Genomic DNA, 23,367 nt, shown 5'->3' with positions numbered 1-23,367 from the left:
CAGTCTGACAGACATAGACGGGGTGCTATTGTATAACACGGGCCTTCAGTCTTTCCCCATCACTCCAGGCTTTGCAGGAGGAGCGGCTGCTCTCCGGTTATTGTTCTGTTTTCTTTCTCTCTCACCGCGGAGGTGGAGACGGAGCGCTGCAGCGGGGGCTCGGTGTTGCATCGGCCGCTGGCGGAGGACCTGCACATGTCTGCGCGGTGAGGGACCGCTTGTTTCCCCGCCCTGATACGGTTGGAGGACGGCAACAGGGGGAGGAGGAGATTGTTCGGAGGGGTTTAAAGCGCGACGAAAACAACATTTTCCACCTTTGAGAGAGAAGAAAATAAAAAATAAGCAGGTGCGGCCGTTTGAAGGGTCGAAAGAGGATCCGTTCAAAAACAGCGAGAAGGACAACAGTGATGCGGCAGCCGAGGTGGGCCCAGATTGATGATTTTATGATATCATCATCCACCGCCAGGACCGATCACTGATTGTATTGATAAGGAGCATCTTCGAGGAGAATACGCTATAAACTGACCTGGGATCCGTTTTTGTTGCTGTTTTTTTTTTGAGCTGGATAATCAGGAGGAGGTTAATCTGTGTTTGACTACAGCGGTTTCTTTACGCGAGGAGCTCCGTTCTAGAAATACATTTCCAAATTCAGGCCGACGACTTAGTCTGTGTGTGACGCCAATACAGCAGCAGAGAGACGTGTGTGTGTGTGTCTGTGTGTGTGTGTGTGTGTGTGTGTGTGTGTGTGTGTGTGTGTGAGAGAGAGAGAGACGCGCCTGTCTGAGCATCATATGGTAGCTGCACAGGCTACTCCTCCACGGGGATGATACACGCGCGATTTTTCATCTTGTGCGTGAAATAAACAGAAGAATCGGGGATGATGATGCTGATGCTGCCTCTGCCATTTCCTGTCCGGCTCTGATAGAGACAGCGAGGCGCACAGTACAGCACGGGACTGGACATCCAGACAATCTCTCTTCTCACCTCTCCTCCGCCTCTGCACCGTCTCCCCCCCACCCCACCCCACCCCACCCCACCCCACCCCACCTCCCACCTGCTCTTCCTCTTCCACCCCGAAGCTTCTATTCATTCTGATCAATTGATAATACGTCTGTGATTCAGAAAAAAACACCCACTCCTTCATCCGGATCTCCATTCACCAAGCGCCTTTTACGCACTCACACGCGCAAAGGCACGCACCACCACCACCAACACCACCGCACCGCCATCTACAGTCATCATGGAGACGACCAAGCTGCCTCCGACCAGCCCGTCCTCGCCGACGACCAGCTTCTCGGTGCCGTCCGCGGAGAAGGTGGACGGCTTCCCGCGGAGGTCGATGCGCAGAGCCCGGCAGAGGAGGTCCCACAGCTCGTCCCAGTTCCGCTACCAGAGCTCCCAGGTGGAGCTCACCCCACTGCCCCTGCTCAAAGGTGAGACACTGCAGCCACGGGCCAATGTATTACAGGGAAGGGCCTATCACAGGGGATAAAGAGTCCAACAAGGTCACCATCAACTCACTGTTCTCACTTTATATGCCTTCATTGTTTAAACACCTCCAGATAAAAGTGAAGGCCACCCCCTGACTTTACACAAGACACCAGTTGATCAGCACTCTGGGGAAGGTTATTGTATTTTCTATTGAGAGGCATCCAGTACATATTGTCCTCTGTCCTTGTCCTTTCTAACTGACAGAGGTGATTGCAAAGGCTTTGATTCATTGTCTAATAGGAGCCGGTCTGGTTTAGGATTCTTTTAAAGGCTTGTTGTTGGAATACATATATACAGTATATATATATATATATATATATATATATATATATATATATATATATATATATATTTTTTGTAAGCCTTTAAGTTTGATGAGTAATTAAACATTTGTCAATGAAATTACAGAAAAGGGGAAAACATGTCCATCCAAGTTTCCCAGAGTCCAAGATGAAGTCTTCAGTTTTGTTTTGCAGGCTGAACCCAAAATAAATTCAGTTTTCAATTCAAAACAGAGAAATCCAGCCAATCCTTATAAGCTGAAATCAGTGGATGGTTAATTGATTATCAAAACTTTCATATAAATCTTCTGTCACTCGACTAATCCATGAATGAAATGATATATATATTCTGCACCCTCTAATATTTGGGTACTATTGAGATTTGGTTATTGCTGAGGCAATATACATACAAAATGACATCGTAGAAGGGTTGACAAAGTTATTGTGTTTTTTAAAAGAAAATATGCTTTCAACTGGGGCTATGGGAGAGTTTGACAAAATGTTCAAGTTCAAATGCACAAATGCATCGTCACTGAGCTCGATGTGGACCACAGACATCAGCTGGCCTCCGTGATTGGAAAATGGGAAGAGCATCGCTCCATTATGGGGCCTTTCTCCTTGTCAGACCACTGCCTGTCTTAATCGCCTCATTAGATCAACCTCAAACAAAAACACAAAGAGGACACAACATACTTGTGGACTTTGTGGCTTTGTGTACGTACAGATCTTGACATCCCTCATAAAGGCAGTCCGAGGTGCACTATTTGCAGGTCTGTTGTTGCCGTAGCTCTAATCCCAGAGCTGCTGTTACCACACAGAGACCACTTTGATCTATGGGAGCTCGTTCAATAACCTCTCACAGTAAAGGCAGGAGACTGGAAAGCAATGGAGCCCATTTGCTTTCCTTTTCAATATAGTGCTGTTTCCTATAGGCCCACCCGCTCGACCTGCAGACAGGTCAGGGTGGGTTTCGGTGTGATGTAGTAAGAAAAAGATGATGAAAGGAGGTCGTATTCAGCAGAAACCTTTTCTAATCGACCTGTGGCAATTTGTTAAGCACAAAAACCAAAAAGAATGTTCTGGTTCCAGCTTCCTAAATGTGAAGATTTTCCAGTTGTCTCAGCTTTAGGTTGAATATCTGAAGGGTTTCAACAAAACAAAACATGTTGTCACCTCAAACTCAGGGTACTCAGGGTATGACACATGAATCCATATTCGCTATGATAGTTAGCTGCAACCCGAGAGTCGTGTAGTGGGCAAAAAAGGACAGGCACATGCCAAGAAACGGTGCTCATATTTTAAAGCCACACTATTTGATTTCTGAATGAAGAAATTACACCCTGTTCCTCGTACAAATGAAAAGTTTAATTCCTGACAACTACACCCTTTATACATCTAGAGAGGCTTTGCTGCCCAGAAGCATTTAGTGGCTAAACGTTAGCTAATTTCAGCAAACTTGATGTTGTGTATCCAAGAGCTCTTCCCTTGTGCCACTGTTCCGTACCGCACAGTTGCTTTGCAAGACTTTGTGATTAGACGGTGAATACATATCAGAGATGTCATACCCATATTTCTGTCCCTTTTCCCATGGTTCACACAGTAAACAAAACCTATCCCTTCACACGACTTCCACTTTTTGAAATAGCAGTGCTCTATCTCGTTGTATTGATCTCCCCCTCGTCCTCACCTTGCGTGTCTCCCGTCTCCTTCTTGGCCACCTTGTGCGCATTGTAAGTCTTCATCTACGCATCTGACCCCTCTTTATCAGGTGACTCCACCTTTCATGTAGCCTGCAATCTCCTCCCATTAACCCTCGACGAAGAGCAGACCTTTCTGCTTTTAGAGGGCTGTGTGTCGGTGTTTTTACACCTCGTTTCACCATCTGCGACTTCTTCTCAGGCCCGTGAGCTGTGGGTGTGTGCGGCATGATGACGGCAGGGTTTTTTGTTGCACTTTTACAACACCTTCGGTTCAGACGTCGTCGTGCATGGGGGCCGTGGCCTTCACAGACTGAAGTCAGTTATCACATGGCTGCTGCACCGCTGCGGCATTGTTTGTGGATCCCCAGAAGGAACCGATAGTAGGATCCTGCAGCACCGGCGCAGGAGAAACGCCTGGTGTGGTGAAGTCTGTAACGGGCAGCATGTAGGCCAAGTGTAGACAGACTTGTGGGTGTTTCTCCCTCAAGGGAATCACATTCCCATTGTTAATTTGAACTACTCCTGCTGTTAACAAACGCCACGTCTCTTTCACTTTAAGCCCCGAGCAAAGCTTCATTCTCGCTCGCAGTTTTCAGGCTAAATGTGAAACATAATAGACACATAGGAAGACATATAAAAGGCATTTGACAATGAAGATGGGACACAAGAAAAAAGCTACTAAATCCATGCTCACATTGCCTACTCTTGGATTATTATTTTTGTTGTTTGATGTTGTATTATAGACAACTACCATAACAAGTACATTTCCAGCACAGCTACAAAGGTTTGACAGCAGGGAACGTTTAAAACTACCAACAGGGAACATCGAGTTTAAGATATTAGTTTAAAAAAGGGCAAGGAATTTAATATTTAGGACAAATTCAAAAAGAAACGGGACTAAATCCATCAAAGAAGAGGCAGACATACTGATTACAAGCCTCAATCGATGAGAATGCAATGCAGTCGCAGCTTGCATCTTATTTTTCAGATCTGTCATCAGTCGTGTGTGAAAAAGATCGGCCTTTTAAAAATAACGTTTTGAAACGGCGAGACAAGGCACGGGAGACATATTTGGAGGACGAGCACACGAGGCAGGCTTATAGAAGTTTGGAGGAACAAACACAAGTCAATTCATTGGTCGATTGCCCAGCTAAATGCAGTTGTTACAATGAACCAACCAATAACAGAGCAGCAGTGATGGTCAAGGCAGCCATACAATCCACAGATGTAAGGTGAAGGAGACAGGGTCCCTTTAATCCATGTTATAGTGTATTCATGTTTGTCCACAGGCCTGCAGCCAACACCGGCATTTCCTTCCTTTCTTTACACTGTGTTCTTGGACCAGTGCTCGTTGTTGCATTTACCAGCATATACTTGTTTTAAACACGGTGAGTTTTGACTTAACGGTGTATGTAAAAGCCCACCCTACACCTCCTCGTCATTCATGACTCGGCACGTGTCGTTTATTCTCAAGAAATCGATCACTTCCTTTGCCGCTACCAGCCGTCGCTCCGTTTAAATTATTATAATTTTATTTTTGTACCCACTGTCCAAATGCAGCGTTAATGTCCTGCTGAACATTTTCAGACAGATCCCCAAATGAGATGATGATTAAGTCACAAAGAGGCCCCAAGACTCTACAAACTTACTGTTTTTTTTGGGGACCAGGGCAAATTAAAAAAAATATTTAATATCTGCTATCACACAGTTATGCAGAAAGCCTAATTGTCCAATTAAAGTCAAGATGAAACCAAAAATGCCCCTTTTACCCTTTGAGATCACATTACCGGTCATATTGTGCACCTCTTTAACAATATATGGAAACCTATTTTTCGTTCTATACAATTTCTTCGTACTTTTATATAAAAAATACAGTCATCTTATCTTTCTGGGAAACCAAATAGGAACAAAAGCTAGTACGAAAAAATGTCAGCCGATAATATCCCGGCAGCCGCTTCAGTTACACTGCAGCTCTCTGTCTAACCAGAGGACGGGCTGTGAGCTCAGTGCTCCTCCCCAGCTGTGAGGCTCTTCCCCGGGGCCACAAACGGGCGTCACAGTCAGGCTTCCCGGTCACGGATGTTGTGCTGTCGCTGGCAGGCTAACCAGACAAAGGTCACTGCTACCCAACATCCACTCAGCACATAAGCAAACTTATGATTAAGAAGTACGTCTTGTTAGTCCACTGAAGACAATTCGCACCATTTGCGTGGATGCTTTTCTTTATTTAAACACAGATTAATCCAACTGTCTCTCTCTGCAACCAACAAGGCAGCAGGTTTTGACCTTGAGATACTGCACACTTGGTTCCTAAATCCCTCTGTAGTTAATGTGTAGACTTTCCCCCCCCCCTCTCCCTTTTGATGCCCTCTGCACACACTGTGTGTTAAAATGCAAACTACATACGAATCTTATCTGGGTAATGAACAAAACTCACGTTACGTAGCCACTCGGTATGCACCACAATCAGAATGGGATCTTCTTTGCTCGACCACTGGGCTTGCATTTTGATTTGACTTACAGTAAGTATGAGTCATCCAGGTGAACATACACTGTATGCAGTGTGCCTGTGAAAGAGCCATCCACATCAGGGACAAACCGCGTCATCGGCACGGACAGAGGCATCGTCACCACGGGGCAGAAACGCACACGAAACATCGCCCCGTAGAAACTTCATAGTGGAAGCATGACGACCGCGTCTAGAAATAGTAAGCAGAAAAGTATTTACGTCACTGCGAATAGAAACGTCGCCGCTGGGAGTGAACACACAGTCACCGCCAGTAGAAATATAATCGCCGTGCACAGAAATGTAATTACTCAAAGAAATGTGATCTGTACAGCAAAATTGCCACGATAATCCTTTAGGTCCGGAAAAGGTCTGACGTTTGTGGTCGCAGCAGGTCAATGCTTCTAATCTGAGCCGGGTGAGGACACAGTCGTACAAAGTATTTGTTAAGGCCCGACTGTGTGGTTGTGATGGTGTACACAGCTTGCATGTTTGCAGGGTGATCATGGGACACTTTCTGGTCCATCTTCAGATCTTGGGCAACAGAGTTGCTGCCAGCAGATTCCCCAGCAGGAGCTCAGAGAGAAAGCACAAAACAGACTGTCTGCTGGTCTCGGCCCCGGCGGCGGCCGGTATTCGCTGCTGAACAGTTTTACTGAGCGCTCGTTGCGTTTAAGGCCACGGTGAATGGTGTGGGTCAAAGCTCACGTGAGAGAAGACACAGTACGTTACGGACGTTCTACAAACACTACTTACAACTAATTTAAAAAAAACGAGGGTATTAGCGCATTTGTGTTCGGAAGTCACAAGATGAAACTATTCCTGTAAACTGTCACGAGAGGCTCTCGTTTTTTTTAAAGTTAAAAATATATAATTTGTCAGGCACATCATCTGATCAGGAAATCGGCAGAAGATGCCGCCCCCCCCCCCCCCCCACCCCCACCCCCCCACCCCCCCACCCCCTTCCAGCCTTGCCTCAAATAAAAATATGAATAGTCAACATTCTTTTACCACAGATGCTTTTTTTTCCCAGTGAACTGTGTGTTATAAAAAATGCATACCTATAGTTGTTTATTATTATCTCCCACACTCCAGGCCTAATCAACATGCTCAGCTCCTGTTTAAGTGTTGTTTCCAAAATAGGAAAGCACTCGCATCAAGTAATTGATAGAAAGATAGATGTTAATGCAGACACCGTTAAACGTCCAAACTAAGACCAGCATTTTCTAATCGCTATTTTAACCATGCAAAAGAAATATCCATGTTGGTTTCTAATCTCGAGGTTCCCGTTTAGCGGGTGACAGCAGAAGTGGCTTCAAATGTCGATGTGAGGCCTACAGGGATGTTGTGTGAGCTTAGAAGGTGTTAAATCCCCCGTACCTCCATGAAAGCATCTCTAAAAGCCACAAAACACCCTGCAGATATAAGACGAGCACTACGCGCAACGTCATTGGATCAGGCTTTGTTGCACAGAGCAACAGACGGGGAGTTGAACCAGAGTGAGATAACAGGAAGATTGACATTTGAGGTAAAGTTGTAATGTGAAGCAGCAGTTTGTGTGCTAACACGCCCCCCCCTCCCCTGTTACAAGCAGAAAGAATGACCCCCACTGCTGACCAGCAAGTATTCGATCTTTTTGCATATACACATTTGTGTGACGACGCTATCAGCCCACTGGATGCTGTTTAACAGGTCAAAATGTGCTTTCGCAAGCCTTCTGTTTCTATGGAAGGAAGGGAAATGCATTTAAAATGCTCCCACTGCTGTCTGCGAGAGAAACAAAAATAAACTGCCTGTTTCATAATCGACTGAAAAATGGGCCATTTTCACTGCTAACAATGAAGGGATTAGAAGGGAAACGTCAGACATGCCGTTATGAAATCTTCAGCACCATCTCATAAAATATAACAGGGAAGAGTATCATTTTGAAGATATGCTGTACCAGCCCCATAAGGCACGGGTGACTCCAGTGGCTGCCTCTGATTATTAGCCCAGGAGCATCTTTCAGGCTTATTCCCCTGCATAAATTGTAACTTCTGTTGTTTCTTCAGGTGATATCGTACTTGTCAAAAATGACATATTGCCTATGCAACATGTACCATGACCTCACATGATTTAGGTCACACATTAACCTGCATGGGAGGATATGTATGTATGCGTGTTTTCCTTTTTGTTTGTCCAGCATGTGTGTTGGTCCACATTGTAATAATGACTATACAGCAGGCTCTGTTTTAAATGTGCTGTTTACTGTAAAACATTCCACTTCTAACACAGATTGTATGTGGGAGATTGAATGACTCTGTGTGTGTGTGTGTGTATGTGTGTGTGTGTGTGTGTAAGGGAGAGGCCAGCTGGATGGGCCTGGTATTGGGTTACAGAAGGTATGGAGTAGTTTTTGCTCTATGGATGGTCAGAGATCAATTAAGAGGGAGAGTGAGGGCGAAAGTGAGGGGGGTGATGAAAGAAATGGAGTGGACGAGCAAAGAGGAAATGAGTGAACATTAAGTTGACAGGTGGAGGAGGAATAGTGGGAGGAGGAGGAGAGACGGCGAGATAAAAAAGAAAAGGAAAGCAGAGGATATTGCAAGAGGAGAGGATGTAATGAAACGGCCAGCGATGCAATAACCACAACAGAAAGAGTGGATTCTTAAAGGAATACGCTGATGCTCGGGCAAATAAGCGCTCTGATTGAATAACCACAAGTTCCACCGTGGTGGGCGTTACCTATTAAATATGCTTTTGCGGTTCTGAGGCAGTGCCCAGTTAAGTCAACAAAGAAAATAAATCCGTATTAAAGGAAATTATAGAAGAGGATTAGCAATGCATCCCAACCAGCTTTAAAGAAAGCACACTCAGACTTATTTAAAGGACAACATAGTGTGATCTTTTTCTTTTTGTCGCAGCAGTGTGGAAAGCACCAGCGCAGATGTACACGCTGCACCGACAACACATTATTATTCAACAAGTGAGGGGTTGCAAAGCTGATAATCAAATGTTGAAGAAGCCTCCTGCCGGGATAACCGTCTGCCATATTTGTTTGCTAACTGTCTCCAATTTGTGTTTGCATTTCGCACGGCAAATATTGCTTTCAATATCGCCAAGTCACTCCGGACTCAAGGACAATTTGCACTTTTAGACAAAAGAGGCCCAGTAGCCCAAAGACCTGGGAAAAAAAGGTTTGCTTGGGATGATTCTAACTGAAATGTGTTTATTGTTAGTGAGTCAGGTGATTATATGATGAGTAAGCGTCACAAATTACAGACAACAGAGCGTACACATATGAACCACAGCACGTAACACACAGTTGGTGTTTATGCTGCGTGGTGGGAACGTGTGTTATTAGTGTCATTGGATTATTTAAAGATAGGCTTAGTGCACCACTTAATCTTTCTCTCACTGCCTTTGTTAAAGAGAGAATGTGACTTTTCTGTATATGAGCTCCATATAAAGACCATGTTGTATTGTCCACTGCCATTAAAATTAATATACAATGCTGTTTCTAAGCAAAAGTCTCCAGGTACGGTGGCAGTTAATCAGTAATGAGTTTCACTTCAATCATTCATGTTTTTCAGAAGGTCATTTGGAATAAAATTAAATTTGTGATTCTCCTTCACAGGAAGCATAACACATTCTATCATTATGATTGCGTCTTATTTTATACTCAGAATGTCATCGAAGTGCTTCAGCTTAAACAATAGAAATAAAAGATGATTTCTTAACGAGCACAAACTTTCCATCGTCACTGAATCCAAGGACATCGTTCTTTTAATTTGAGCAGAAATTGATTTTGCAGCATTCGTAAGCATTCATCTTCCAGTCAACGCAGCTCAAGATTAACGTTCCTCCGCTTCCAGCCACATCCCATAGTTCTCATGAACGAATTGGAGTCCGTTTCAGTCTGTAGTGTAATCAGTCATATATACTGACTTTGTGAGACAACGTTGAAGGTCGTAACACACACAACGGGACAACAAAAACACCGGCATTGTCATTCTAGGTGAGATTGAGACAGATCTAGATAAAGTTCGTAACGGGATGAATTGTTCCCACCAAATGGCGTGAAAGTCTGCTCATAATTTGGTGCGATGTCAGTGAGAGGAATAAAACTTCCTCAGCAAAGAACACAAACATGTCAAAAGATGTGCTCATTCTTTATAGTTCTGTCAGCAGGTCCGATGATTACCATCAACAGACTGTAGATGTGCAACTCTATTTACATGTATTATGCTAACAGTTCATGTAAATAGAGTTGCTATTCATTACCTATTCCCAGTACCATCGCCGAGTGACGACTTCCAAGTATTTCCTGCTCTAATTTAAAGCAGCGGGATGATTTGTCCTGTTCTTTCTGGGCATGTAAATTGCTGTTTACTCTTCGGTGTTCTTGAAAATCAGAATGGGGTGCTGTGTGTGTGTGTGTGTGTAGGGGAGGGGGGGGGCAAGGGGATAGCCAATGTCACATGATACCATCCCTCCTCTTTCTAATAAGGCTTTTTTTTAATAAGCAGGATGATGTGTTGTACATGTTTCCTAGACAGTTTGTGATGAAGTGAATGTGTTATAAGGAGGATTAGATCACTTAGAGATGGACTTTAAGCGTCACTTAAACCCATTAAGGTGATATTTATACTGCCCTGACTTCCACATATAGCGGCTGTAGCTCCCTTCTACTATCCCTGTGTCTTTCACTTGCTCTCCTTCTTTACCTGCCTCTATCCCCTTCTATCTCGCCCCCTCCCTCCCTCTCTTCCTCTCTGCGTCACTGTGTGCATTGAGCATGAGTGTGTCTGCTGTGTGTGTGTGAGTGCTTAATGACAGCGGTGCAGAGGCGGCTTGGATGGTAGCTAAAACAGAAGATGTCTTCCTCTCTTTCTCTCTCTCTCTCTCAAACACACACACACACACACACACACACACACACACACACACACACGCGCGCACACATAATAACTGTTGTTTAAAGAACTGAGCTGTACTTGCTCATTTGATGAAAAAAAGAAAGAAAAAGCCTTGGAGAGATTGATGGGTGGAGTATATGAAGGGAAAGATGGAGGGAGTGCAGAGAAAGAGAGGAAAAGAAGGGAGTCACCCATAGTGATGGAAAGACGAGAGAGGGAGAAGCAGAGAGGGAGAAGCAGGAGGAGGACGAGGGGGATGATGTCATCTTTTAACCCTGTACCGCACCTCTCTCCTCTCTCCTCTTTCCTCTCTCCACTCTCCTCTTTGCTCCCTCCTGGTTCCTCCCCAGATTCTTCCTCCTCTCCTCTCCTCTCCCTCTCCAGCAGGACTATATTTAGATATGTGCTGCTGTGTGTGTGTGTGTGTGTGTGTGTGTGTGTGTGTGTTTTGATGCTGTTGCAGGGCCCTTGGCTGCTCATTCTTATATATGTGCTCCTTTCACCGAGCCAACCCACCCCTCTTCCTGCCCTCGCCATCTTTTTCTACGTCACATGCTATCTTTGCCTTCTCCGCGCATCACACTGACGTTTTTTTTATTTCATTTAAAATAATGTTATCGGCATCTTCGTCCTTTGTTTATTTAAGAGTCTGGAGATATGCTTCTATTTCCTTCTTGTCAACATAGGCAAAAAAAAAAGACCAAAACCAGCAATTAATTGATCCCACAAACAAGTAGGGCACATGTGAGCCACTGTGTCACTGGGCGCCATGTGAATTTATTATAATTAACGTGGGCACTGTAGCTTATTCATAAGTTTATTTCGACTAAATACCACACACTGTCCAGCTGCTGTGTACCAAATGTGTTTTAATCCTGCCACTTAAAATAGTTCCAACAAATGATTTATTTACTCCTCTACAAAACTACATAGCTTTTATTGGAAATTAATTACACTTAAAATAACAACTTAATTTCTCCAGGAACCAATGGGCTTTGGGCCGAGTTGTTCCGTGAAGTATAATATGAGATAGTTAATAATAGTAAAGTAATAATAGTGATCTAAGTAACTTTCTAGACTGCATACAGTATGTGAGCTGACTACCTGTCTGTCTGCTCTTGGATTTGGAACAATGTGAAAAAGTGCTATTTTACTTTTTCAATTTTTTTTTGTCTTGTAGTATGTGTGAATTTGGACTGTTGATCGCTGTATTTCTGTTATTGTTACAACAGTCTTTTCATTTTTTATAATTGCTTTTTTTTTTCACCAACGGCTTCTGTTGCACCCCCAGCCATCCGTGGAGAGGAAATCTATACAAATAAACTTTTCCTGACAGCTAAGAACAATTTGAGTTCTTTGACCTTCAGTAATCGAAACACCGTTTGGTACATTTTTTCAGTACGCCTCACAAGAATCAACACCGACACAACAAATTGTTTCAGTAAGACATTATTATTTTTCCATTTAAAAACGTAGGGAAGAGGGGAATATAAGACAACAACTGCTAAATTATTTGTGCATCTGGATTTTTGAAAAGATCCTTTATCTGTTTAGCATGAAGAATAACAGACATAAAAGAGGAGTAATAGAAAAGGCACTTTGCATTAGCACTGAAAGCTTACTCTAAAATAGAAAAGAAACAGAAAGAGTGTAATTGCTTTTATAATTATGGTAATGTAACTTTAATAATAGTGTGCCATGTTGATGATCTGTGTTTTAATCTCAATGGACCTTTTGAGTTAATAAGGATGAAATAGAAAAAGAAGACGACATGCATTAAATGTTTTGGATTGTAAATTCACAGCTAGGCTTGTTACCCATTCAAAAAGACATTCAGAAACATGAATATTGCTTGTGAATGACTCACTTGCGGTGATTAAGATCTTAGTTAGAACTCTAATCACTGCACTGGCGTGATATTAAAAGCTGCCTTGAATAAATGGGTCTGGAGCGACCTGCGTTGACCTAATAATAGCACAGCAAAGAGGAAAACTCAAATCCACCTCACTCAGTATTTCCTCAGTTTGGTTTCTGCGCTGCATCATTGTGCACCGAGTTTGTTTTCTGATTTTATTTCTGCCAAATATAAGCATTTTCTACCCGTGCTAAACATGATCGTCGTCATTGGGGTGGCCAGTACAAAATATTGTTTTGGCCCATTTGCTTATTTTCCTTTTCTCTCTCCCACTCTCACATGACCCACAGTGTCTCTTTCTCACCTCCTATCTCACTCTCGGTCTATGCACGGTTTTTCTTTCCCTCCGTCTTTTCACCTAACTCTGTACGTTTTACTTAGTCCCAGTACGGCACATCTTCATACAATTACACTCCATTAAAAATGGATTAGATTTCACCTTCACAGTCTGTCTACGGGGGGGGGGGGGGGGGGGGGGGGGGGGGGGGGGGGGGGGGGGGGGGGGGGGGGGGGGGGGGGGGGGGGGGGGGGGAGTGGACATTAAAAGCGGGGGCTATGAGAAATCAGGAGAGAAGGATGAACCGATAGAAAGATTAGGAAGGGGGATATAAGAGAAAAGAGAAGTGGCGAAACGGAGGGAGGAGGAGGAGCGATGAAGAGTCGGGAGGATGAAAAGACCGAAGCAGCAGCTACCTCGATTCAGCCAAGAGCGACATGCACAGATTTAAACTCCATTTGTTATGGAAGCAAGAGTCAGAATAAATACTTCTTCCTCTTAAACTTTTCACACTTCTTTGTCGTGACCAATAGTCAGAACATTGTGTGAACTTGTCTGTTACACGTTTGTCCAGTCACTGAGAAAAGAGCAGAGATGTTCACACGAGATGTCAAATGGGAAAAAATGAAGGTTAAAATAAAGGCCAGTCCTGCTATTCTGAGCCTATATACACAAACAACACACAACCGTCTGCATATAAATAAGGAAAAGTTCAGAGAACTTGCCTGAATGGAGGACAATCTGTAATGCATAAAGTTGCAAGTAAGAACATTTGCATCGTAATCTTGTCTTTATTTTTTGTAGGAGTTTCCATATCACCAACCTGGGACTTCATCAAACAGCAATTTAGTAGATTGGTTATGTATTAAACTTAAAATAAATCCTGTTCAGGTAAAGATACTCGACCCCATCTAAAGTATGGAAGGCATCGTTGGTCACAATTGATAGAAGAAACGCCACTTTCAATCCGAAGAATGTGCCTTGTGCCCCGACACATCAAGCACAGGGCAGTGCTCGTCTATTGTTGTACAGCTTTGTGCCAAAGGGAGCAGATGGTCATGGTGTGCCCACAAGAGGTGCGGGGGTCTGGGGCTGTCTGCCCCCCCCCTCCTTACCCCTCCTGAGTTTCCAATATGGGGGGTTAAGAAGGGTTAAATCTAATCTGCTCCTGCTGTATGTGTGTGAGTGTGAGTATTGGATCATCCTCAGATAGTCTAGACTGCTTCCCAGTCATCGGTAATGCTGTATTCTTTTCCTCCTACAGGGAGATTATTGTTCAAGAGTACAATGAGTAACCAACTATCCAAAACGCCACTTGAGTTGAGTTTCTTTCTCAGAAAGGAGTCCATGGTCGTCTTACCCTCCAGTCCTCATGCGGGCGAAGTTAGTGGTTGTTTTGAATTGATTTAAAAGTGGCAGGTGTATCTAATCACGTAGTGACAGAGCGTTGCTTAGTCCTTAAACCTTTGAATACAACCTCCACTGTCCACTCCCTGACTCGTATTCTGGCTGTATTCACAGCTTTTCACACATCTTTTTCGACTATACCTTGAATAGGGAAGGTAGCGCCGTAGTAGCACTTTAGTAGCACTTAAATGGCTCTTACTGATAGCACTTTGTAGTTTAAAACTTTAGTAGCACTTAAATGTCTCTTACTGATAGCACTTTTTAGTTTAACACTTTAGTAGCACTTAAATGTCTCTTACTGATAGCACTTTGTAGTTTAACTTTATTGAAGAAATTGTACTTTCTCGATTCTTGTTGTTTTGAGTTTGGACTCATGGTTGAATGCACTTATTGTAAGTCGCTTTGGATAAAAGCGTCAGCTAAATGACATGTAATGTAATGTAATGTAATATTCGTAAGGCTCAGCTGGACGTAAAAATCAAATTATTGCTCATAGACATGAATCTACATACAGCCTGGAACATTCGTGACACTCATTTATATTTCGTCTAATGCAAACGTAATATATTACTGTTCCGGCCAAACCTCACATCCATCTCACTCATAGGAATCTAAACTTTCGATATTTCACTCCATGCTATTTTAGCTATTGAGTCATCAATCATCTGCATACTCAGAAAAAGAACCAAGCATTCCCATTTGGTTGCTGCCGCAGCCTGCGACTCTCTACCTCTTTCTTTTTTTTTTCTTTTTTTAAAAACTTTTTGCATGATGCTTTACAGGCAGAGCTGCTCGGTTCTCACACCCCTTCAGGCCCGTGGAATTAATTTAAAACTCGCTGCGTTTGTTCAGTAATCCATGGGCTATATCATCCACTTTCTCTACATCTGAGAAAAGTGGTGTTTTTCCTTTTGGAAGTGCGAGGTTTTAATGTGACGGCCGGCAGCAGGTCGTTTCATTGTGACGAACGGGTCTGGAGAACGAACCTGACAGGTAATAGGACTGAGATGCAACACAGCCCATGGAGGAAGGTGTGTGTGGACAAGTGTGTGTACAAATGGGTTTGTAGAGTAATAGTCTGCTCTCCTTCCCTCATTACGTTGCAGAGAAGATCTAGCCTGCAGAATATATCTATCTGTGTACTCCAACACTCCCACTTTCTCAAACTATTCACTACTAAACACAAAGCGCCTTTCAGGAACGGCATGGCGGAGCTGCGTCGGCCTTTTTTATTTCGTAATGTCCTTTAACCTCTTTGTCTAACATGTCTCTTTCTCTCTCGCTCTCTTTCCTCCTTCCTACTTCCTACCTCTCAATCCCCCAGACGCCCCGGTGGCAGAGTTACACGACCTGTTCTGTAAGAAGCTGCAGCAGTGCTGCGTGCTGTTTGATTTCCTGGACTGCGTGGCCGACCTGAAGGGGAAGGAGATCAAACGTGCGGCGCTCAACGAGCTGGTGGAGAGCGTGGCCACGAGCAGAGGAGTCCTCATAGAGCCTTTGTACCCAGAGGCTATAAAGATGGTAGGAGGGGAGGAAGTGAGGGAAGGTTAGAGGTGGAAACAATGGACTATAAGGGATGGATGACATAATAGAAATGAAAAAAAGGAACATTTTGGGCACATACAGTGACAAACAATCATCAATGTATATATATGAATGAAATATATGAAGCCAGAAAAAACTTAAACAGGTCACCAGAGGCTATACACAGACAGGAGGAAAGAAGAAAGGAAGTGAGAGGCAGATAGATAAAGGGAAGAAAGAAAAGGAGAGATAGAACATTTGCAAAGGGGGCTAAATCGCAGAGTAGGAAAGAGTGTGGACACCAACACAAGGATCCAGAGGTCCCAGATGATAGAAGAAGGAGGAAAGGAAAAAGGGATTGAGGAAAGAAGGTAAAGCGAGCAGAGGATATAGCTTATGTTATGGAGTCACGGTACCCAGAGGATATGAAAATGCTGATAGGACGGAATGGAATGAGAGGAAAGTAGGCAAGGGCTTTAATGTGAAAGTATTAAATAAATATTTCAAACAAAGTTTCTAATAAGTGCATAGGCTAGACTCCAAGTGTAATGCAACATTATAAATTATAGTTTTAACCTTTTTTTAATCCAAGTGAGTTTCACATGGTCATGTACCAATACTCATAGACCTACTTTTTTGGAAAATACAACTATTACATCACTTTGTTTTCATGTTAATGATATCTATAACATTAACAGGAATGTATACTGTCTCTTTCTAATCGTCCCTTTTCCCTCTGACCTGCTTTTCCTGCATCTCCCATCATCCCCTTTCCTCTTTCCACATCCCTCCCTCCTTACCGCTCATCCATTTTCCTCATTCCCTCTTCCCATTTGCTTCCTCACACTCTTCCACCTGTTTCCATAACCCTCCTTCCTTCCTCGTTCTTTGTTTTTGCCGTTTTCCAGATCTCGGTAAATATCTTCCGTACTCTCCCACCAAGCGAGAATCCAGAGTTTGACCCTGAGGAAGATGAGCCAACACTCGAAGCCTCCTGGCCGCATCTGCAGGTACATACTTACAATCCTGCCACGGTAAAAATGACGATTAACATAATATCATTTATTTTACACCCTAGAGGTAAAGGGCCGTTTCCCTTGTTAAAGATATGTTCAACAAAATATGTTGACGTTGGCTTTTTCTTTCTTGCTTTAAACAGTTTGGGAATTGTTGCGATGCTTTTGCGTTGTTTTTAAAGTTAAAGGGGAACACAATGCATGTCTCAGTAATTGCCATAACGTAGACAACACCCACCAGGTCTTGCTTTTAACGCAGCGTTCAGCATTTATCTGCACATACACATCCCGTACCTGAGATCCTTTAAATCAGTTAAATCTCCTGTTTAAAGCAAAAATATTGTTGCAATCACAAACTGGAGCTCTAGCAAAGGAGAACATCACATCCTCTTTATTAGACTCCTGGGGTTTTATTATATTATATTAAAGAATTTTTGTTGTTTTGTTTCCTAGAGCCGCTTTAAAAAAAACTTTGTTTGCCATTTTGAAATAAAAATAGACTTTCGACTTCTTGCAGAGAGTTAGATGAAAAGATTGATACTGCTCTTATATCTGTCCGGTCAATGTGAAGCTACACTCTGCAGCCTGTTAGCTTAGCTTAGCATTACGACTAGAAACAGGGGAAAGAGCTAACCTGGCTCTGTCTAAAGGTTAAAAAAAGCAGTATTTTTTCACTAAACTAAGGTAACCGGCTTCTTGCCTTAGTGTACACGGTATCAATGTCCTCATCAAAGTGTTGCCAAATTGATAATTCCCAAAATATCAAACTCTGACTTTAGGACAAAAACACACACACTCCATTAACACTAAACGCATACTGTTTGTGCCTCCATTAGCTGGTGTACGAGTTCTTTCTGCGTTTCCTGGAGAGCCCGGACTTCCAGCCCTCCATGGCCAAACGCTACGTTGACCAGAAGTTTGTCCTGCAGGTAATCCTCTCTCTCCAAGCTTTCAAGATGTTTCTAAAATCACGATAAATGGAAAGCTATAAATAAATGAAGCTTTTCCTTGAAACAGCAGGCATTGCAGAACCAAGTAATATTCTGGAGTGCTCTTCAATTTCATGATCTAAGTTGGGGCACATATAAAGAAAATAGACTAAAAAGACTCTTGTTGTAGAACTTTTGGGTTTAATATCCTGCTTTATTTTATTTTATGTTCATGTAATAATACTTTTGCTCAGCAGATGGTAAAAAAAACACCATGAAATGTTTTTAAACAGAAATATAACAAATATTCTTGAAAGATGTTTTTTGCCTCCTGTTGTAAGATTAGGGATTATTTTTGTATTAAAGTCATATGACGTTATGGTTAGGGTTTGGGTGCTGGAGTGAGGAGGTTAGAGAATGAATGCTCTCAGAAAACGTCCCCACAAGAACCATAAAACGAACCTACTGTATTTGTGTGTGTAATTATCACGTGTGTGTAGCTCCTGGAGCTGTTTGACAGCGAGGACCCCCGGGAAAGGGAGTACCTAAAGACCATCCTGCACCGCGTCTATGGAAAACTACTGGGCCTCCGAGCCTACATCCGCAAACAGATCAACAACATCTTCCTCAGGTATAGGCGGCCTCCCACAAGTCCACTGCATAGGATTTAAGGGTGCTTGCAATTTATAGCATTTTAACATCAATAAATAATAATAAACATCCGCCAACAAAGACCATCAGCAGGGGTGAAAGCTATGTTTATGCCCTCTGTAATGCTTTGATTTAACTTGGTGCGTAATGATTTTAAAATACTAAACAGGAAATATTTTTACAGAGTTACCAATATAGGAAGAGCGTAATAACATCACACTTTGTTTGGTTGCCCTCTTTGCTGGAGTTGAAGTCACATGAGACACATGGCTGAATTAGTACATTTGTGCTACATATTTAGTGTAAGTGGTTCTGTTAATACTCAATACTACTACTTTTTCTTACTATCTCTCAGTGGGGATGGCTTTGCACCCATTTGATCACCAATTTGTCGATACTTCCGTAGTTCTTTTGCTGACTCTGAACTTCACCTAGTTTGCTGACGTTAACAGTTTTTCGCACACAGCTGCTCGTGATTACTGTGTGGACTGAAGCACCGACCAAGAGAACGATGGGAGAGGGTTTAAGAGACATGCCATCTAAATGTTTGATACACGCAGTCATTTCAGATAAACTAGTGTTCTACCACACATGCACACAAACAGGCGCGTTGCATGAGTGTGCACATCTGCACTCACTACTTGCCTTATGCATCCCCATCCTGCATCTATCCTGAGAGTTAAATCGTCGTGTGGTGACTCAAGTTTTCTCAAATAATTGGTTAAACAGCTCTGACTAACAAGAGCGCTGTGATGTACAATTATGTTTCATCATTGCCCTTCACCAAGTGTGGCTGTATTGTTGTGTTTGCAATGTAATTCAAGCACAGGAGAACAGCGATGCGGCAACGCACTCTATTTCTGTCTCAGATAACTGGTTTCAGTGTCAGTGTTTGTTCATTTTGACAGCTAAAAGATGCGGAATAAGCATAAAGGTGCTTTACTGATATTGTAATCCCTTTCTCTATCACATAATCGCAGAGGTATTCCAGAAATCATGTTTATTATCAATTCCTTAGAAAAGTCAGGAATGCCAGCCAGGGAATTATATGCATTTGTAATTTATGTTAACAGATTATGTTTTACTATTTAGAAGAATTGCAGTCCTTATTTTAGTCCCTTTTTGCTTTTGCTTATTCTGCTGATGCTTCATTACAAGTCACTTTATGTGTGTCTGTTGTATCTGATCTTCAGGTTCATATATGAAACTGAGCACTTCAACGGTGTAGCGGAGCTTCTGGAAATCCTCGGCAGGTTTGTATTAAATCACGCAGACACACTTTGGGGGGAAACATAGCTGGAGGAAAGCATGCTTTGTAGTATGTCACGGCTTAATGAATGCATTTGGAGTTGAGCGTGAACACACAGACACAGACTGTACTTGTCCAGCTGCTCATATTCAAGAGACAGCTGGTAACCCGCTGATTTAAGCAACTATGAAAGATGGTGATGAAGCGAAACCACTTCTGCAACTGCTAAACACAAAAAAACTATTTATTCTGCATTTATTTTAGATTTATTACCGTAACCTCGTTCTTATCAGACAAACACACAACTGTGGCTGCAAAGACCGAAGGAGTATGAAATTAGTTAAAAGGCAGAGGAAAGGGGTGGTGGGTGAATGAGTAAAGGTGGGCGGTGGCAGGAAGGAGAGTCAGAAACAAGAACGAGTAAAAATAACATGAATGAGAAATGACTCAGAGGTTTGTATAGTTTGTTGCTTTGTCTCTGAGGCCAGTAAGAGAAATATGAGGAAGGGAGGAAGCCAAACTGGTAAACAAACATGTCTTGCTCTCTGCCTGTACTCGTACGCAAATGAATGGGAGCAAGAACGAAGGGATGACAGTAATAAAGAGAAATAAAGGGAGAGAGAAAATAGAGGATGCACACAAACAAGATATGGGATATTATCTAGTCTGTTTACAGTCTCACTCCCTCCGAAAGCAGAATGTTGTTAAAGGAATAGTTCAACATTTTGGGCGAAACACAGATACAAATATTAACCTCATGTCTGCTTTAATAAACTGGAGTCAGGGCTAGCTTATCTTAGCATAAAGACTGGAAGAAGGGGGAATAGCATATTAACATATTAAGATAATATAGTATAATATGGTACATTATGATGTAATATTGAAAATGAGACAAGGTGTAGAAGTGTAGTATTAATAATATAGTAGGCCTATTGTATAGTATGACATTGTACTGTCAAACATAGTGTACAATGTCACGTAATAAAAAATCTAGTATAGTACAGTCACAAAGAATTGCATTGAATATCGAATAGTATCACACAGTAGAATATAGACTATAACAATAAACAAAGTTATCTGGCTAGGTAGGTAGCATGGGGCCTTGTTAAGCTAAATGTATGAGAGGTTGCTGTGTCTTGCATTTATCTGTCCTCTATTATTCAACACTATCGTTAAATATTTCTTACTGACGTCACGTAGAAGTAGTGTAAGAGATTTAACAAGGGGGCTAAGGGAAGAACGTTAGCTAACGTTAGCGTGACCACACAATCTATTTGCTAACTCTGCCAGCGAGCTAGCTGCTGTTAGCTTTTCACTTTGATGCTGCGTGACAGTTCAAGCTATGACAACAAAACCAGCCAGCGAGGTAGGAAGTGGCCTTGTTATGCCGACGTGCTTCAAAGGAGACGGTGGCTATGGTTTCTCTCTTGAAAAGATTGGAGAAATGGAAGGAGACGGGGAGTACATAAAAGGCAACGAAAGAGAGAAATCAATAAGCAAACAAACATGGAGTCAATAAATATGAATTTCTCTCAAGTGCAGTCTGCCCTGGAATCTAGCTTGTGCACACTTTTCACACACTAATAAGAAAGAAGTGCTCGAACATTTAGCAACACGTCTTTTTCCTCAGTTTTTTCCAACATAAAGGATAAAGAGGTTCATCTGAAACATTTCTTCAAACCCATGACCACCTGATCAAACAAGCAAATTAAAAAACTTTTTGACGGATTAATGCAGAGAACAGAGAGATTAATGCAGAGAACAGAGAGAGAGGAAGAGGAGAGGAGAGGCTGAATTAAAGGTGAGAAAGGATGGAGGGGTGAGGGATGGAGAGAGGATGAGTGAGTGAACAGTGAGTCAGAAGAGGAGGAAGGAGGAGCGAGAACAGGAGAGGAGAGAGAGGTTTGTATTCATGTTGGTGGTAACAGCAGTATTTATAGCTCCTCCCACACACAGAGAGAAGGAGAGAGAGAGAGCGAGAGAGAGAGAGATGGAGGGAGGATTCATTGTACAGAAAGAGAGAGAGAGAAGAGGAAGACAGGAGGCAGAAAAAAAGATTAGAGGAAGAGCAGGATTAAGATATTATTAAAGAAATGTTCCATTAAACAAAGATGCTATTAGACAGACAGGCAGACAAACAGACAAACTCTCATACAAAGACTCATATTTGCCAATTTTAGTTCCGACTCTTCGTCCCTCTGGAGGCTGAACTATGTCAGTCAGTGTAGCGGTGAACAGAGCCGACCACGCATTTATCCAGTCACTTGGAAATGGACACAGCACCAGAATAGACTCCACCACACAGACACATGCACAGCACATGCATATGTAGTGACTTTCTGTGAATACATATTCATCAATTGCTCCTGTCTATAGAGTTAAAATACCAAAAAAAACATCCCTGTGTAGTTTTAGCCAGTAAAAAGCAAGTAAGTGTGTGTGTAGAGTGAAAGTATTTACCTGTAACTGTCCTTTCCTCCAGCATCATAAATGGCTTCGCCCTGCCCCTGAAGGCTGAACACAAGCAGTTCCTGGTTCGGGTCCTCATCCCGCTACACACGGCGAAGTCCCTTTCCATCTTCCACGCACAGGTCAGTGACATTTGTCTGCATGCTCCAGTATTTAAAGTTCTTTAGTTGCATATTACTCTAATATTACAGCTCCTTTTGATTCTTTAAAGTGTTAAAAAAAACATACATGCTTTATGTAACACCACCAATGCATTACACAATACCAAAGTTTGACGCCATGTCAACAGCCACATGCAGGCGACGGTGTTTATTTAACAGTCTGTTGTACCTACGAGTGTTTTTCAATGTGTGTTCATATGATTTTTGAAGGCCCACACTGACTCTGTTCTGCTCATATTTTGTACCAGTTTTCTCAATAATACAAGCAAAAAAACTCAAAACATTACTACGTTATTTAAAATATGTGGTGGTTTTGCAGTTCTGAGGCATGCTTTATTGTAGGTTTGAGAGACTCCACTCCTCCAGCTATCATATAGTCAAACTGGATTAATCTTCTGGTTTCTCTACTAAGAAGAGATCCAGTTATTTTTCTCACCTTGACAAATCAGCCATACATGAATGTCTCTCAAATGCTAGTCGTGATTCCTGCAATGTGTGAAATGTACCACTAGGAGGCAGAGTTGGGTCGCATATAATACTGCAGAGCAATGCGCTCGCTGTTGAATTACACTCATTGTGTGTTTGTGTGTGTGTTTGGTTTCTTTGGTGTGTGCGTGTAATCGTAATATTTGAAGACACAGATGGCAGCCAGTCTATTGTGTGTGTTCGTTTGTGTGTGTGTGTTTGTGGGAATTTTGTTTGTGCCACACATTTGATTATGCAGAAAGTGCAGTTTGTACAGAGGTATATGTGTGTATTCTGGGTTTCAGCATCACAGTGCCCTACATTTCTCCTCCCTGTGGTTCACACACATACATTATTCACACGCTCAAATACACACTTGGTTTGACAGGGTCACAAGGGATGCATGCAGGTGGACAGAGGTTTTGTGC

General features: G+C 42.6%; 1 protein-coding gene across 1 annotated transcript in view; it reads left to right on the top strand.

Moving 5' to 3' along the window:
- The first annotated feature begins 1,240 nt into the window (after positions 1 to 1,240).
- ppp2r5b (protein phosphatase 2, regulatory subunit B', beta) overlaps positions 1,241 to 23,367 on the top strand; it is a 28,194-nt gene continuing 6,067 nt past the window's right edge. The window contains exons 1-7 of the mRNA XM_034557089.1: positions 1,241 to 1,433; positions 15,800 to 15,996; positions 16,908 to 17,009; positions 17,852 to 17,944; positions 18,445 to 18,575; positions 19,789 to 19,848; positions 22,327 to 22,435. Coding sequence (XP_034412980.1) covers positions 1,241 to 1,433; positions 15,800 to 15,996; positions 16,908 to 17,009; positions 17,852 to 17,944; positions 18,445 to 18,575; positions 19,789 to 19,848; positions 22,327 to 22,435 — 885 coding nt within the window. The remainder of the gene's footprint in view (positions 1,434 to 15,799; positions 15,997 to 16,907; positions 17,010 to 17,851; positions 17,945 to 18,444; positions 18,576 to 19,788; positions 19,849 to 22,326; positions 22,436 to 23,367) is intronic.

Source organism: Cyclopterus lumpus, chromosome 18 (genome assembly GCF_009769545.1).
Source record: "Cyclopterus lumpus isolate fCycLum1 chromosome 18, fCycLum1.pri, whole genome shotgun sequence".
NCBI lineage: Eukaryota > Metazoa > Chordata > Actinopteri > Perciformes > Cyclopteridae > Cyclopterus > Cyclopterus lumpus.
This window is presented reverse-complemented; position numbering and strand designations above follow the sequence as displayed.